The sequence below is a fragment of the Botrytis byssoidea genome, assembly GCF_014898295.1.
Source record: "Botrytis byssoidea strain MUCL 94 chromosome Unknown BBYS_017, whole genome shotgun sequence".
Lineage (NCBI taxonomy): Eukaryota > Fungi > Ascomycota > Leotiomycetes > Helotiales > Sclerotiniaceae > Botrytis > Botrytis byssoidea.
In genome coordinates, this window is record NW_024065858.1 from 425939 (window position 1) to 440074 (window position 14136).

Consider the following 14136-nt stretch of genomic DNA (forward strand, 5'->3'; position numbering starts at 1 on the left):
CCACACATCCACACAACATTTTCATATTACTGTTCTTGTCTCTTCATTGATTTCGGCAAGATTAAAGCATAGCGCGCATGCAACTATTTTAACGACAATCCTTTATATATCCATTTCTTGACTTGCGGCGGGCTCTTTTACAATACCTGTGATGATTGATATTTTCGGGAAGCGAAAAGGGAAGGGATATTTTTTTCGCAAGAATTAAAAGTATTTGATAGTTCATTTTTTCGGTAGTACCTTTTTAGTTTTGCTTGGTTTTTTGTTTTCGGTTTACTGAAGTTTACACTTGTTGCAGTGGTTATTTGGGACACATACTTTTGAAAGCATTTATTGTGCGTATGTATACTAGCGGTTGGCATGGGTAGGGATGGTGAATAGGGTGATTGGGAAGGAAAGGGAAGCAAGGGCTGTAAGATGTATTGGGTTAGGAACCATATATTTCCATGTGAAGGGGTCGTCTTACGGTATGGCACATGGTTTTGGCTGCTGAGGTTATGGGCCGGATTGGCGTTTTGGGAATGGGGATGTGTTCGCTTTTTCTTGTAGAAAGGGGTGGGCGTGATTGGAGGCGAGAATTGAGATGATTGGGGATGATGGGGGAGAATGAAGAAATTAGGAGTTGGAATGTCAAAGTATGGATGGATCAATACTTGGTGAGAGGAAATGGTAGAGTGAGGAGGATGGAGGTGAAATGGGATCGAGTTGACTTAATATCGGAGCAGAGGGGGAAAGTAAGAAGAGATAGGCGATAGGTGATATAAATATCAATGAAGATTCATATGTGTGGTCTTTTATCTGGAATGTTGATTATGGTTGTGATTGTGATTGTGATTGCAAGTTGTATTGATTAATTGTGCTTTGGATATCTTGGAAAAGGGATTGTGAGAATGGAATTTGAAAATTGGTGGATATGTGGATATGTGTACACTATATGTACTTAGCTAGGCAGCTTTATATATGTCTAGATACCTATTGGTAGTAATGAAAATGAATAATCCCATCTTGATAGATTGTAGATTTTATTTTCTATGATTCTTATTTACCTACCTAGGTATGCAGTGTATGTAGGGCTATTATATCATGTATTCACTCACTCACTCACTCATATCTTGCAGTAGATAGATGGGTACTTGTTCAGGAAATGAAATGAAATGTAGAGATTGGATTGGATTGGATTGGATTGGATTGAATTGGATTATAGGGAGCAGGTAAGTGCATTACGTACATTACATATATTACATTACATGAAATGAGATGTATATGCATTCCCTTCCATTCAATCCATTCAATCCTGCCTGCCTGCCTGCCTGCCTGCCTGCCACATCCACATTCTCCCAGCAGCACAGTACATCTACATCTACATCTACATCTACCAATTTCAATCTCCAAGCCCGCGGCTTCCATTCCATTCCCTTCCCCTCTATCCCTCTACCTCTTGCCCTTCTTCTTCTTCCCCTTTGCGCCTCCACTTCCACCCGTTACAACCTTGCTCCCGGACGCCTCGACACCCTCCAGCGCATCTTCTCTCACGACGCCTCCCTGCGTCGCATCCAACGCCTTCTTCTTTCCCTTTTTACCTTTCGGTCTGTAGGAGCTGCGATCCTTGAGCGGTAACCACCTCTCGGGATCCATTGTCTTGCCCTCCTCGAAATCTTTGGGTAATTTTGATTTGCGCGTTCCCATCGTCTTTTGCTTTTTCGTCGGGTCTTCGTTCCCGTTTTCTCTTTCCTTGTCATCGAGCGCGCGTTTCTTGGATGATTCGGTGGATGGAGCAGATGTGCTTTTGGGTGTCAAGGTTGGGATGCCCGAGGATTCGAGATCTTCGGCATTGATGCCAGAGATGAGTTTGGGGATGGGGGTGAGCGTGTCGATGTCTGAGGAGATTTGGGCGAAATCGGAAGATGCGTATGAAGCAATGCAACCGGCGATTGCGACGCGGTCTGTGGGATCTTGAGAGCGGAGGGAGGAGAAGATTGCGCCTGCTGCTTTGGCATCTTCGGGTTTGGAAGATTCGAGGAGGTAGATACCTGCTGCGTGGAAGAGGGATGGGGAAGGTTTGGATTTCTGTCGCCAGTATGAAGCGGCTCTTTCGAGCTCGGGTCTTATAGGGGTCTTTTGGCCGGTGGATCGATAGAGGGAGATGAGAAGGGCTACTAGTCCTGGTGCAAATCGTACATCTTGATCTGAAGGAGTGGTAGACTCTTCTAGGCGCTTGAAAAATGCTACCAGGAGGGCAATTGCAGGGGCAGGATTGTCCGTCGATACGTAAAGTTGAACAATGGTAAGGATCAATCCAACGTCATTTGGTCGCTTCTCAAAAAGTGACAGAGTTTGTTTCAAAGCGGCTTTTCCGGTTTTGTCTTCGGCATGGGCTGCAGCGTTGAGAACCGAGAGGCCGTTGATTGATGGTGAGATAGATGGTGATGAAGAGGACAAGATCTTTTTTAATGTAGATTTCGCTACGCCCTCATATTTTAACGCCTGTAACTCAACTGTGTAATGATTTCGTTCCAGAATGTTCGCTTGATGCTCGAAATGCTTCTCTCGATGCGATAAGTTGGGTACTGAGTCGAAAACTCGTTTCAAAAGGTATGGGTTATCAATTTCGGTCGATGTAGCTAGTACATTATTTTGTGCAATAATTTTGGTTTGAGGTTCTGGTACACTGTAGGGGTCAGCTTCAAGCTCAGTAAAAGTGTTTGGCATACATACTCAGCAAGATTAATCATCTTGATTAATGACTTGGCCTCTTCAATTTTACCCAACTTCGTCAGCACAAATGCCTGTTGTACCATGATAGGCAAGACTTCTGCTCTCTTTTCATCATCACTTAATTCGTCCAGAGCCTCACACAGATCCCTTGCCCGCTTCAACAGGAAACTTCCCTTGTTATAATCTCCCTTTGCGATATACCCGCATGCAACATTATACGCCGTCTCGAATGCCTCGAAATCGTTGTTTTTGCTCTTCAGTTCACTTCTCTCGCCCTGCCACGCTAATTGCACATCGACAGCCAGTCCATTGATCCTCAGATCCATTACTTCATCTCCAGCTCCCACACTTTCTGCGAGTTGTTTGTAAAGCTCCTCAGCATCCGCAAATCTCTCGGCGCGATATGCGACTTGCGCAGCAACATGTTTCAAACCCCTACTATTACCTCCTTCACAAACTTTCGCTGCATCTGCCAATTTGCCTGTCTTATACAGAGCATAAGCGCGCTCCAAAATACATTGAGACGCCAGTCTATCTCCACCATCATCGAGCGCTTTTAGTGCATCGTCGTATCGGTCGAGTTTAAGGAGGGCGACGCCGCGGGTATGTAAGGCATTGGGGTCGAGTTTAGAACTCTTTAATACGTCATTGGCAGCTTTGAGTATTTCATTATGGTCAGTAATTGAGGAATCGCGAAGAAGAGCGCTGAGGGTGGCGGTATGGCTGGCCATTGTTTGGTGTTAGAATTGATGAATGTAGGGTAATACTGTAGCCATGCAGTATGGAGATGGTGTCAACAGCTTGGGGTAGTGGGGTGCAAGGAGGGAGGTGGACTTAAAAAATAACCGACATCGATCGCCTGTTAGTGTGGCAGAATTTCACCGCTTTGTTAATCTACGTAGTACTGCACGCGACACAGAGCCATATTCGACACACAATTCTCTGGAGAGTACAGATAATACCCAGGAGCCTTTCGATATTCCAAGTCGGGTTTGACCATCAAGTGACCTCGCAGGCTCTGCCATATCATGAAAGCGTCGTCAAGTACAAGTTACCATCATTTTAATGGTACCATCGGATACCTGAACTGTCACAAGCCTCAAATCCTCAGAAACACTTTTTAATGTCCCAGCTTAGGCTTAACCATCAGTGGCTATTGGTGTTAAACCTAGTTAAATTGAGCGTTTTGTTATTTTTATTCTAAAGCGCGGCTTATTTCACCACAGTATGTTTGGTATAGCAGTATATTCAGAATGTTCAGGCAAAGCAGTGCAATCAAAATGCTCTATCAAATGAACTGAATGCCCAAAGGGCCGAGTCTTTCCGATGGGTTGGAAGATTCTAGTCAACTCAAAGACTACAATCATTTGATGATTCTACCGAGTTGAAACATTAGATTCAGCAGATAGATCCAATTGCACTGAGATATTGAAGTGGCATGAAGCATTCAAACGAGTTGAGAGATTCAAATCGGCTGGGATCTCGAAATGAAATTGAGGATCACAATGAAAATAGGTAAATCCAAACTCGAAGCCCACAAAGAGATTCGTGCAGGAAACTTTAGGAGCTTATCCTTTTCGGCTCTAAAGGAGCATACGGTTATGTTTTCTTGTGTGTTTTCACTCTGCTTCTACATCTTTTAATACCGAAGGTCAAAATTCTGCATCTTACGGTCCTTCCGATAACACTTCATGGGTGCTGCCACTTGCTCTTCTTCAGAGCAGCGAGTGTTTACATTCTTAAAATGCTTAGGTAGGGCCTGAAAGGCAATCTGGGCAGCGGCAGCTTGCGTTTCGTCGCGACTATTTGACGGTTATGAAATGATCGAGAGTCCAGAGGAATTTGAAGAGAAGTTAGAGGAGCATGATCGGGATGGTTATTCTCAACCCTCTACACTGGGCCATATTTGTGTAGTGTTCTTTGGGTATACTGGGTGGCGATAGTTCTGCGATTATATGCTCTCGGTCAATGTTTTTTCCCTTCCACTGTTGGGTGATCCTTCCTTGGTATGACAACCAAAATTTGTCATCTGATAGTATACCAGTATATTTGCCAGCTTTAATTCCGTTGGAGGAACCCATCTCCGTAGGAACTTCCTCGCTAATAACCTCTTCCAAGACGACATCCAGCTGATCAACAGCTAATCGCAACAGCGTATCACAGAAAAAGTCGAATTCCGTCTTCAGTATCGCCAAGAAGCATCGGGCTTCTCTTACTAATGTTTAGTTGTCTCACTCAATGTCGTCGATGAGTGCCCATTCCATTAAATCATAGCAAGGAACAACGAACTCAAAAGGAAATTCAGGAAGTGCGTACTTATCCACTTTTGTGTGATATTATTGGCATTATGTGATTCACACATTCCAGTGTAAAACATCCCGTACTCAAGTTCCGGCTTCAGTTTCGCCTGTGGGTCAAGATTTACAGCAACGCAAAGTTTGAGAACTGCAATGAATGGTTCTTCATTTTGGACCTAGAAATCAAGATTTCAATGTATAGCTGGGCCTAAAGACACAGAATTCTCATTGAATCAATCATATATGTGTTTTGAATCAATCTGTCGTGTCGCGCATTACACCCGTAAAATCACACTTCCCTTTGATACTGCAACTTCAATGATCCTGTCATGCACATCTCGAATCCTTGGCTTTAAGTCCATTTGATATTCGAATTGAGACTATGGGAAGACACTATTCTACATCTTCGCAGTTTTGACAACAGCCTCGTGTTATGCGATGGGACCTAAGAATTCTTGGAATAGTATAGCTCACCAGACACCTACAACAATTACATGATTGTGGATACATGTACTTTTCTTCAACCTCTGCAACCAATTGGCACTCGTTCTTTCTTGGAGGATCCATCATTAAATCCTGAGGCCATTTCTATCAAAAAGACTGACCGTCCCAGAAGTTAGAGTTCTGCCCTCTGCCCTTAATCCCATGACAATCATTCTCAGTGAATATATCGAGTTCATCGATGCCAGTCTCATTTGCACAGTTGCAGATTTTTGATAAAACGTCTGGGCTGGCTCTTAAAAGCCTATGACTAGGAACTTTTCAAACGGCATTGGAATTGCATTCTTCATCCTGGGCCAACAAGAAGTAATGACAAAATATTCGCATCTTCTTCACTCTCCACGACTGTGGATTCGAATTATACTGGTTTCACACACAGGGCTTACGATGACGAGGCCATGATTTCCTGACGAGTAATAGCTACCGAGTAGTATAGTTCTACATAGAAGATGGCAAAACCTGGGAGATTAGTGAAGACGAAGCTAGATAAATCTATCAGGGGAGGAACGGCTCTCCCGTCAGATGCTGTCTTGGGGGAAATTTGGTCGCAGTTGAAGATAATGGCCTGGCTGACTATTGTCCAGAAAGAACAAACGCAATGTGAGAATCTTAAACACAGATGGCTAGTTTAGAGGAATAGAAGCATGATAATAATAAAGAGCAATTATAATTAATGACAAATTTAGGAAGATTGAGATCATTGGAGGGGAGTAATGAGATAGGAGAGAAGAGCGTAGCTTAGGAGGATTTATTAATAACAAAAAAGGAGTATGGTTGAAAGATTGATAAGGAAGATAGCAGTACGCTTCCAATGTGTTGATTCCATCACAGAGAACCAAGTTGGAAGTCAACAACATCTCCACCCCTGTGCATTCCAAAGCTATACACAGAAGAATAGAATATATTCATGCATTTCAGTCTTCACACAACATACAACATTAAACAATCCACCCAACCAATCCACAACCCTCTCTACAAATATAAACCCCCTAAACAATCCTCCCCTACATCACCACACCCAGGCTTCTCCCTCTCCTACCAAAACTACAGATCCACAAATTCAAATTCCATATATCTATCCTATTCCCTATTCCCCACAGCTCATGAATTGACGATCAAAATATCACCAGATGACTAATCAATGCGTATTTCGTATCCCTATCCCAAACGACCAAAAACCGCATTCTCCTATCGAATACGTACAAAAGCTAGCAAGGGTGCATAGATAATTCTAGGGTCAATTAGCGCGCTTTTGCATGGCATGGATCAAACGCTTTAAGATAGCCCTGGAGTCGGCAGTATTTAACAGAATTAATTTCACGGCATTTACTGAATTAAACGATTTTGAAGTTTTTCGCAAGCTCAGTCCATAATGAACCTAAATTATTAATCCTCGCTGGTTTGGTAATCGTACGAATGGTGTGAAAGAATACTTCGCACGGTACTTGTATATCGAATTTAATCAAAAATTTCATGAATCATGACCCTGGATATTCGGCTGATGGAGTGGATTTTCGCTAATTAAGGGGCTTTGCTGGATAGAAGTTACGAATTAGAAATGCTTATCAAGATAATCATATCACTTAACATGAATATGCTTAATAATGCCACTTCTGATAGAAGAATACTGGGGCAGAAAGTGCTGCTTGTTTTACTTTTTTTGTCAAGACTTCTAGTAAGGAGGTATGTGAATCTGTTGCGAACACGATTAACGGATTACTTATCTCAGCACCAATAGTCCTTTCTGACGTCTACACAACGGTGTATTTCACTCATCACATGAGAATTCTCAATGAACAACTCCGCAACCAATAAAAATATATTCATGAATCATAAACTGTTCTCCCTCCACAGACACAGTAATGTCCTTCATCTAATCCCCAAAATCATATCATCTCATTTAAACCGCCTCATCGGCTGCCACACTCTCATAAGCTCCACCATCATCTCCGCCCCTCCTCATCTCCATTCTCGAAGGCGTCTCATACATTTTTGTATAATTGACTACCTGACCACCCAACATCGCCGCACCATTTTCTCTCTTCCCAAAAAGTGGCGCTGGATCACACCAGAAATCTTTACAGTTTCCAATGCAACCCCGGGAGAAGGGATTTTGAGGTGCCCGGCGTCGGTTTTTGCTTCCTTCGTAGCCATGGAAAGCAGTTTCAACAAATGTGTCCACACCGAGGATTTTCTTCCACTGTGCGAAACAGCCGGCTTTATGAGCGTGATGATGGCCGTGGCCGTCTGGTGCGTGGGTTGGTGGTAAAGCGGGATCAGGACCAAGTCCAGCATTTCCGACTTGACCGCCTGATCTTGATGTAGCGCCAGTGGTGAGAGCATTGGTAATGGCCTGGGAAGTTTTTCCTCCGGCGTGTGTACCGCGCATGTTTTCCCAAGTGGTCATGGCTCTTGAGATCTGAATCAATTGGACGAACAGTAGCATAGTAACCCATGTCAGTTGCAAGATTGCCCATAATACCAACACTAAAGTATAAGAATCCGAATTGACAATCCCGCATAGTGTAGGTGAAAGAAAGTTGCACTCCTGCTCGCCCTTTCCAACGAAGCCTTCAAAGTCTTAATCTCGATTAGCATTGATTCCATGAAAAATATCAAATTGACACTCACATCCGATCGCAACTCTAACTAAGAAGATAATTCCGAGTTCCAAGCATACGAGATAGAGGAAGAAATGTCTATGATTATTGACACCAACACAGTTGTTGATCCAAGGACAATGACTAGGTCGCCATGTTAGCAATCTTTTTCAAGAGAAAGGTGTATAAAATGAGCTTACTGGTCATGCTTTGCTACGCATCGGTTGCATCTTCTGCAATGCTTGCTTCTCAGAGGTTGGCGAACCATGCAATGAACACAGAAATTTTGCTCGTCAAACTTCCACACACTCAATAATTCATCAATTACAGCCTTTTGCTGGGTTAAACCACCCAGCTTTGGAACATGACCTGGCTCGTAGACCATTGAACAAAAGTAGAAATATCCAGTGAGACTGTAAAAGGCGAGAAACAAGAGATTAGAGAGCGGGTAAGTGTCATAGGTAGCTAACATTGTCAGTATAGACTCTCATGACAAAACGGATTCTCGGTTACAAACCTGGTAACAAAGTTGTCATCCATCTAACACCAACCCAAAATAAGGTAGCAGAAAAGATTCCTGCAAGCCAAGGCTAAAATTACATAATCATCAATGCTGCTCTTGAGACTATTGTAGAAAGTCTTTTAGACATACCGTTTTATGTAAATGCTTCATATCTGACGGCGCGTACTCCAATACCTGCTGAGCTAACCATTGCAATGAATACCCAAAGAACAACGCCATAGGCACACCAATAAATATTACCATTTGACTACTGATCATGATCATCGTCCAAAGAATTAGAAATGGCCATAAAAAGAAGAACTTGTTCATGAATGCGCGTTTATCCTTCAACAGCCATGATGACATGGGAAAGCTGATAAGAACCGGCTTGGCATCCTCATCGTAGCCACACTCTGTAAGAGCTTTGTGCCAAATTCTTTCCGTCTTCATCTCCTGGGCTGTGATGGCTGGGGTTTTGCCAGTCGAGGTTTCGGCAAATCTATCCGCTCCGTATTCAATCAACTTTTGTATGCATCCCTGAGATCCCTTTACCAAAGCCCAATGTAATGCAGTGAATCCAGTTTCATCCGTGGCATGAATATCAGCACCCCATCTCAAGAACAAATCTACGCAACTCGGTAATCCCTTATACGCCGCCCACATTAAACAAGTATGTCGCTGGCTGTCAAGCACGTCGACATTAATGTTTTGATGTAGAAGAAGAACGAGGAGGAATATATTCCCCTCAAATGTAGCCAGGTGGAGAATGTTGTATCCTTGGACATCCGTGATCAGAGGATCAGCGCCATTTTCAAGTAATAGGTGAACGATATAATAATGGCATCTTTGAGCAGCCCACATTGCTGGTGTAGCTACAGACTCTCCTCCTTTCTTATTCACGTCTGCGCCCGCTTTCAAGAGAAACTGGCACATGGCATACTGATTGTTGATAGCCGCCCACTGCATGAACATATTAGCGAGGAAATCTTGCACAGTGGAAATCGAGGCGAACATGTAAAGGTGTTATGCCCTCGCCGTCACTATAGGTAGCATCAAATGTGCCATCATCGAATAACTTTTCTACCGCTTGAATGTCTCCTATCCGAGCAAGCTGCATTATATCCGCTGCAGGCTGTTCTGGAGGTGTCATATCCCCAAGCTCTACATGATTATCATCACTGAGAGTCGGCGCCACGACATTTGACTTTCCACTCGGCATTATTGGAGCATTTTTCTTCGAAGATTCCGTTCCAGAGGAGGGTTTCGAGTCTCCGAGAGCCATATCGGGACCAGTGAAACCGGATTGAGAGTGTTCGAGGTGTCGAGGGAATGAAGTCGATTACGATACGTAGGATGTCAATCGTGAACGTTATGGCAACATATACATAAGAATATAGTAAAGCAAAGAAGTCAATGATCAAGGAGAAACACAGCGAGGGCGGAGTTTTATCATTGAAAGAGCTGACTAGTTGTATTCTCCGTGGCCTTGGATTGAAATTATATTCCTGCTTACATGGAATGGTAACCTTTCCTTTCCTTTCCTTTCCCAACTAGAGTGCATACAAGGCTGAGTATCCGTTGGTACTTTATTTTGGTATCTGGCTTGCCTTGTTATGGAAGCGGTGACAGGGGTAAAGTCAATTTTCTTAGCACAGCTCAGCATGTGGAACCCCCTAAATTCCTAATTTACATGTACATACGACGTATCCGTCACCATAAAATAATTTCCATAGCCTCGTGAAAGAACAACACCACCATAAGGAAAAAGACCACTTGCAATATGACCCCATTGTAAACGTGGAGCCTTTCTTTTATATGTACCTCAACCTCAAGTCTGCGGTACTTGATAAAAGTCGTCGATCCTCAAGTTTCTGAATAACAAAATTCCTCTCCAATTGGTCATGTCTTCTTCACAGGATTGGATTCATACTCTTATGAACCCCTCGCCTTTGGGCTTGATCATCACAATTATCCTAGTCCTCTCGATACCGATATTCCTCCACTCTGTAGTATTTCGCGCAACTGGTTTCACATCTTTACCCTCTATTGTGCTGATTGGACCAAGCGGCGCAGGGAAAACAGCACTTCTTACTCTTGTAAGTAATTCAATCGAAGACGCATTGGTCGCATGAGGTGAGTAGCCATCACAAATACTAATAACCGATTACAGTTTGAACGAGAGAACAAACCTGCAACTACTCATACTTCTCAAACAATTTCATCTGCCGAATGTTCTCTACCGGTCGATACAGTAGCTGCCTCAAATAAATATCGTTCCGTCAATGATCCTACCAATCAAGTTCACAAGAAATTCCTCCTAATCGATACTCCTGGGCATGGAAAACTGCGACACCATGCATTCGAACAGCTCTCAACTGCTCAAAATCTTCGAGGTGTAATATTTCAAGTCGATGCTACTACATTGGGAGCTGGAGATGAGGGTTTAAGAGAGGCTGCCGATTATCTACACGATTTACTGCTCCTCATGCAAAAGCTCATGGATGGAAAAACTACCACAAAAACACCTCAAGAACTACCAATACTCATTGCTGCCAACAAGATGGATCTATTCACTGCTCTTCCAGCCGCATTAGTCAAAAGTAGCCTGGAAAGAGAAATTACCAAAGTTCGAGTCTCGCGATCGAGAGGTTTACTTGATTCGGGGATGTCTACAGAGGAGGACGAAGATAAAGATGAATGGCTTGGAGAAATGGGTTCTACCGACTTCAAGTTTTCACAAATGGAGGAGTTCAACATCTCTGTTGAAGTAGCGGGTGGTAATATAATTGGATCTGATGGTGGATCAGTTGATGCTTGGTGGAGGTGGGTAGCCAACAGATTATAAGCGAATGAAGCTTTTCCCGCATTTCACATTCTAGGATTCATCTAATACCCCTCATGAACCTTATCTTCACAAGTTTTTTGTTTATGTGAATAGCTCATCACGTTAATTGGGATGACAAAACTTCCTTTTATAATGTTTTAATATTATTCTAATAAATTTGAGATGTCTTGGCTACTTTATTATGAAGGGCTTACCTACCTACCTAGCTAAGCTCTAGCTGTTCTGGTCACATTACATGATTCACTATTATGAAAGCTAGCAGTTCGCATCCTTTGTAACGTCATTGCACCGTACAATAAAATCTAGTTGAATCAATTCACTTTCTCTCATGCACTGTATTCATTTTCATCCTAAAAGACAACTCAATGAATAGTTGTTCTGGCCATTCACTTGATGGTCGTACTTGAGAGCCACCATCAAACTATAAATTGTCAAGACTCCTCGAATTTACAAAACACACTCAAAGCTTTTGATTAACCACAATTCAAAAAGATGTCCTCAACAATCCGATTTCCCCCAAGCTATCTATTCAAGTTTCTTCTTGGCGATAAAGAAATCAGAGAACTAGAAGATGGATTGGATGAATACGGTGCTTTGCGATATACAATTCGAGAAGCCGAAGTGGGACTCACAAGGATTCCTACGAAGGCGAGAGTGGAATTTGAATTGAGGAAATTGAAATTCATGACGGTTGACGTCACGAATGTTGGAGGAGCGATAGCAAAGTTAGGGGAAGTGGATGCTGGGGTGAAGGAGGAGGTGGGGAGGAAGAGGAAAGCTGGGGGTGGAAAGAAGGAGCGAAGGAGTATTCTGAATGATAACGGGAATGAGGTTATCGAGCTTAGTTCTGATGAAGATGAAACTGAATCCGAGGAAGAGGAAGAGGAGAAAGGGGAGATGGCTAGGAAAAGGTTGAAGTCAGCTGATGGGAAAAGTTCTCCTGCTCCTGTTGGAAGTGGTTATGGTCGAAATATTGGCAATGTTCCAGACAACTTCAATGTGCAGAATACTTTCAAGGTTTTGAAGATTGATTGGTATTTCGATTCAATCAAAGAAGGAGTGTTGCTTCCCATAGACAAATACCTCATATACGAAGGACGACGAGTAACGGAGCCACCGAAATCTCTCCCCTCAGATCTCCTTACTCGCGCAGCAGCCGATTCAGGGGGCTCTCCTAATCACAAATACAGTCCCCATTATCGACAGCCACAATCAATCAAACCACTTACCAGACCCACCCTCCTCACAGAATCCACTTCCGAACATGACGACCCATCACATTTCCCCCCGTTACCAGAGTATCTCAAAACAATTTACTCTTGCGAAAGACCTACCCCCTTGATCTCTCCCAACGATCCCTTCATCAACCAACTCAAAACCATTAAGCTAAAACGTCTCCTAGACGGCGACCCCATCGGTGTTCGCGCCTATAGCACTTCTATCGCCTCCATAGCAGCTTACCCATACCCCCTCCGCTCACCCAAGGAAATTATCCGTCTTCCGGGGTGTGACCAAAAGATCGCAAATCTCCTCCATCAATTCCTCAACACAGGAACCACAGACGAAGTTCTCGACTTCGAACAGAATCCCCGCATGCAAGTTCTAAAGACCTTTTACAACATCTGGGGCGTAGCCGACATCACCGCGCGCGAATTTCACGATCAGAGAAACTGGAAAGACCTCGACGATATCGTAGTCGAAGGCTGGAACGATCTCAAACCAGTCCAAAAAGTTGGACTCAAATATTACGAGGAATTTAACTCCACAATCCCCCGCTCCGAAGTCGAAGCCATCGGCTCCATAATTCTTTCCGAAGCGCGTGAGATAGATCCCGGCTATCAGATGGTTATTGTAGGGGGGTATCGGAGAGGGAAAGCAGAAAGCGGAGATGTGGATATTATGCTTACGCATCCGGATGAGAGTCGCACGCTAGGATTCCTCCCGGCGTTAACGTGGAGATTGGAAGAACAGGGATGGATTACGAATATTCTGCTTGAGTCGATGAAGAATAGCGAGAGAGGGCAATGGCCTGTAGATTTGGGTTGGAAGAAAGATCAAGCGCGAAAAACGGGGTTTGATAGTTTGGATAAGGCGTTGGTGGTTTGGCAGGATATCAATTTTCAGGTTGAGGAAGAGAAAGGAAAAGAGGGGGGAGAGAGCAAGAAACTCAAAAATCCAAACCCGCATCGCAGAGTGGATATTATCATTACGCCGTGGAAGACAGCGGGGACGGCTATTATTGGGTGGTCTGGTGGAACGACGTTTCAAAGGGATTTGAGGAAGTATTGTAAGAAGAAGAAGAATTGGAGGTTTGATAGTAGTGGGATTCGGGAGCGGGGAACGGGGGAATGGGTTGATTTGGAAAGGGGTGTGGAGGTAGAGGGATTGGCGCATGGAGATAGTAAGAGGGGTGGAAAGGAGAATGGTGATATGAAAGGGAGAATGGAACAAGATATGATTGAAGTATTGAGAAAGAAGGAAATGGCTGTTTTCAAAGGTGTAGGCTTAGAATGGAGAGAGCCATGGGAAAGATGTACTGGGTAGCAACGGGCATATTCGAGGATTAATTTGTGACGACAGTCGAAGGTTACAAATGTGTCATCATTATCATCGTCCAAATAAAATATACATCATCGGTTATGAGAATGACGCAATCAAGCACATCACCCCCTTTTC

At 43.5% G+C, this 14136-nt stretch overlaps 5 protein-coding genes across 5 annotated transcripts; 2 read left to right on the top strand and 3 right to left on the bottom strand.

The window, feature by feature from the left end:
• Positions 1–1431: 1431 nt before the first annotated feature.
• On the bottom strand, positions 1432–3446 carry EAE97_008196 (uncharacterized protein; the record flags this gene model as incomplete). Its single annotated transcript, XM_038878710.1, has 2 exons — positions 1432–2668; positions 2716–3446. 2 exons carry the CDS (start codon positions 3444–3446, stop codon positions 1432–1434), a joined length of 1968 nt encoding a protein of 655 aa, XP_038730390.1.
• Positions 3447–4354: 908 nt separating this feature from the next.
• On the bottom strand, positions 4355–4979 carry EAE97_008197 (uncharacterized protein; the record flags this gene model as incomplete). The annotated part of the gene is made up of 3 exons (XM_038878711.1): positions 4355–4517; positions 4612–4926; positions 4951–4979. 3 exons carry the CDS (start codon positions 4977–4979, stop codon positions 4355–4357), a joined length of 507 nt encoding a protein of 168 aa, XP_038730391.1.
• Positions 4980–7224: 2245 nt separating this feature from the next.
• On the bottom strand, positions 7225–10131 carry EAE97_008198 (uncharacterized protein). The gene is made up of 6 exons (XM_038878712.1): positions 9628–10131; positions 8766–9575; positions 8631–8703; positions 8314–8578; positions 8145–8257; positions 7225–8093 (listed from the first exon to the last, which is right to left on the bottom strand). The coding sequence occupies exons 1-6, from the start codon at positions 9895–9897 to the stop codon at positions 7414–7416; spliced, it is 2211 nt and encodes a 736-aa protein (XP_038730392.1). The 5' UTR covers positions 9898–10131; the 3' UTR covers positions 7225–7413.
• Positions 10132–10339: 208 nt separating this feature from the next.
• On the top strand, positions 10340–11803 carry EAE97_008199 (uncharacterized protein). Its single transcript, XM_038878713.1, has 2 exons — positions 10340–10711; positions 10786–11803. The coding sequence occupies exons 1-2, from the start codon at positions 10517–10519 to the stop codon at positions 11458–11460; spliced, it is 870 nt and encodes a 289-aa protein (XP_038730393.1). The 5' UTR covers positions 10340–10516; the 3' UTR covers positions 11461–11803.
• A 149-nt stretch (positions 11804–11952) lies between these two features.
• Positions 11953–14004, top strand: EAE97_008200 (uncharacterized protein; the record flags this gene model as incomplete). Its single annotated transcript, XM_038878714.1, has 1 exon — positions 11953–14004. The coding sequence occupies one exon, from the start codon at positions 11953–11955 to the stop codon at positions 14002–14004; it is 2052 nt and encodes a 683-aa protein (XP_038730394.1).
• Between the last annotated feature and the right edge of the window lie 132 nt (positions 14005–14136).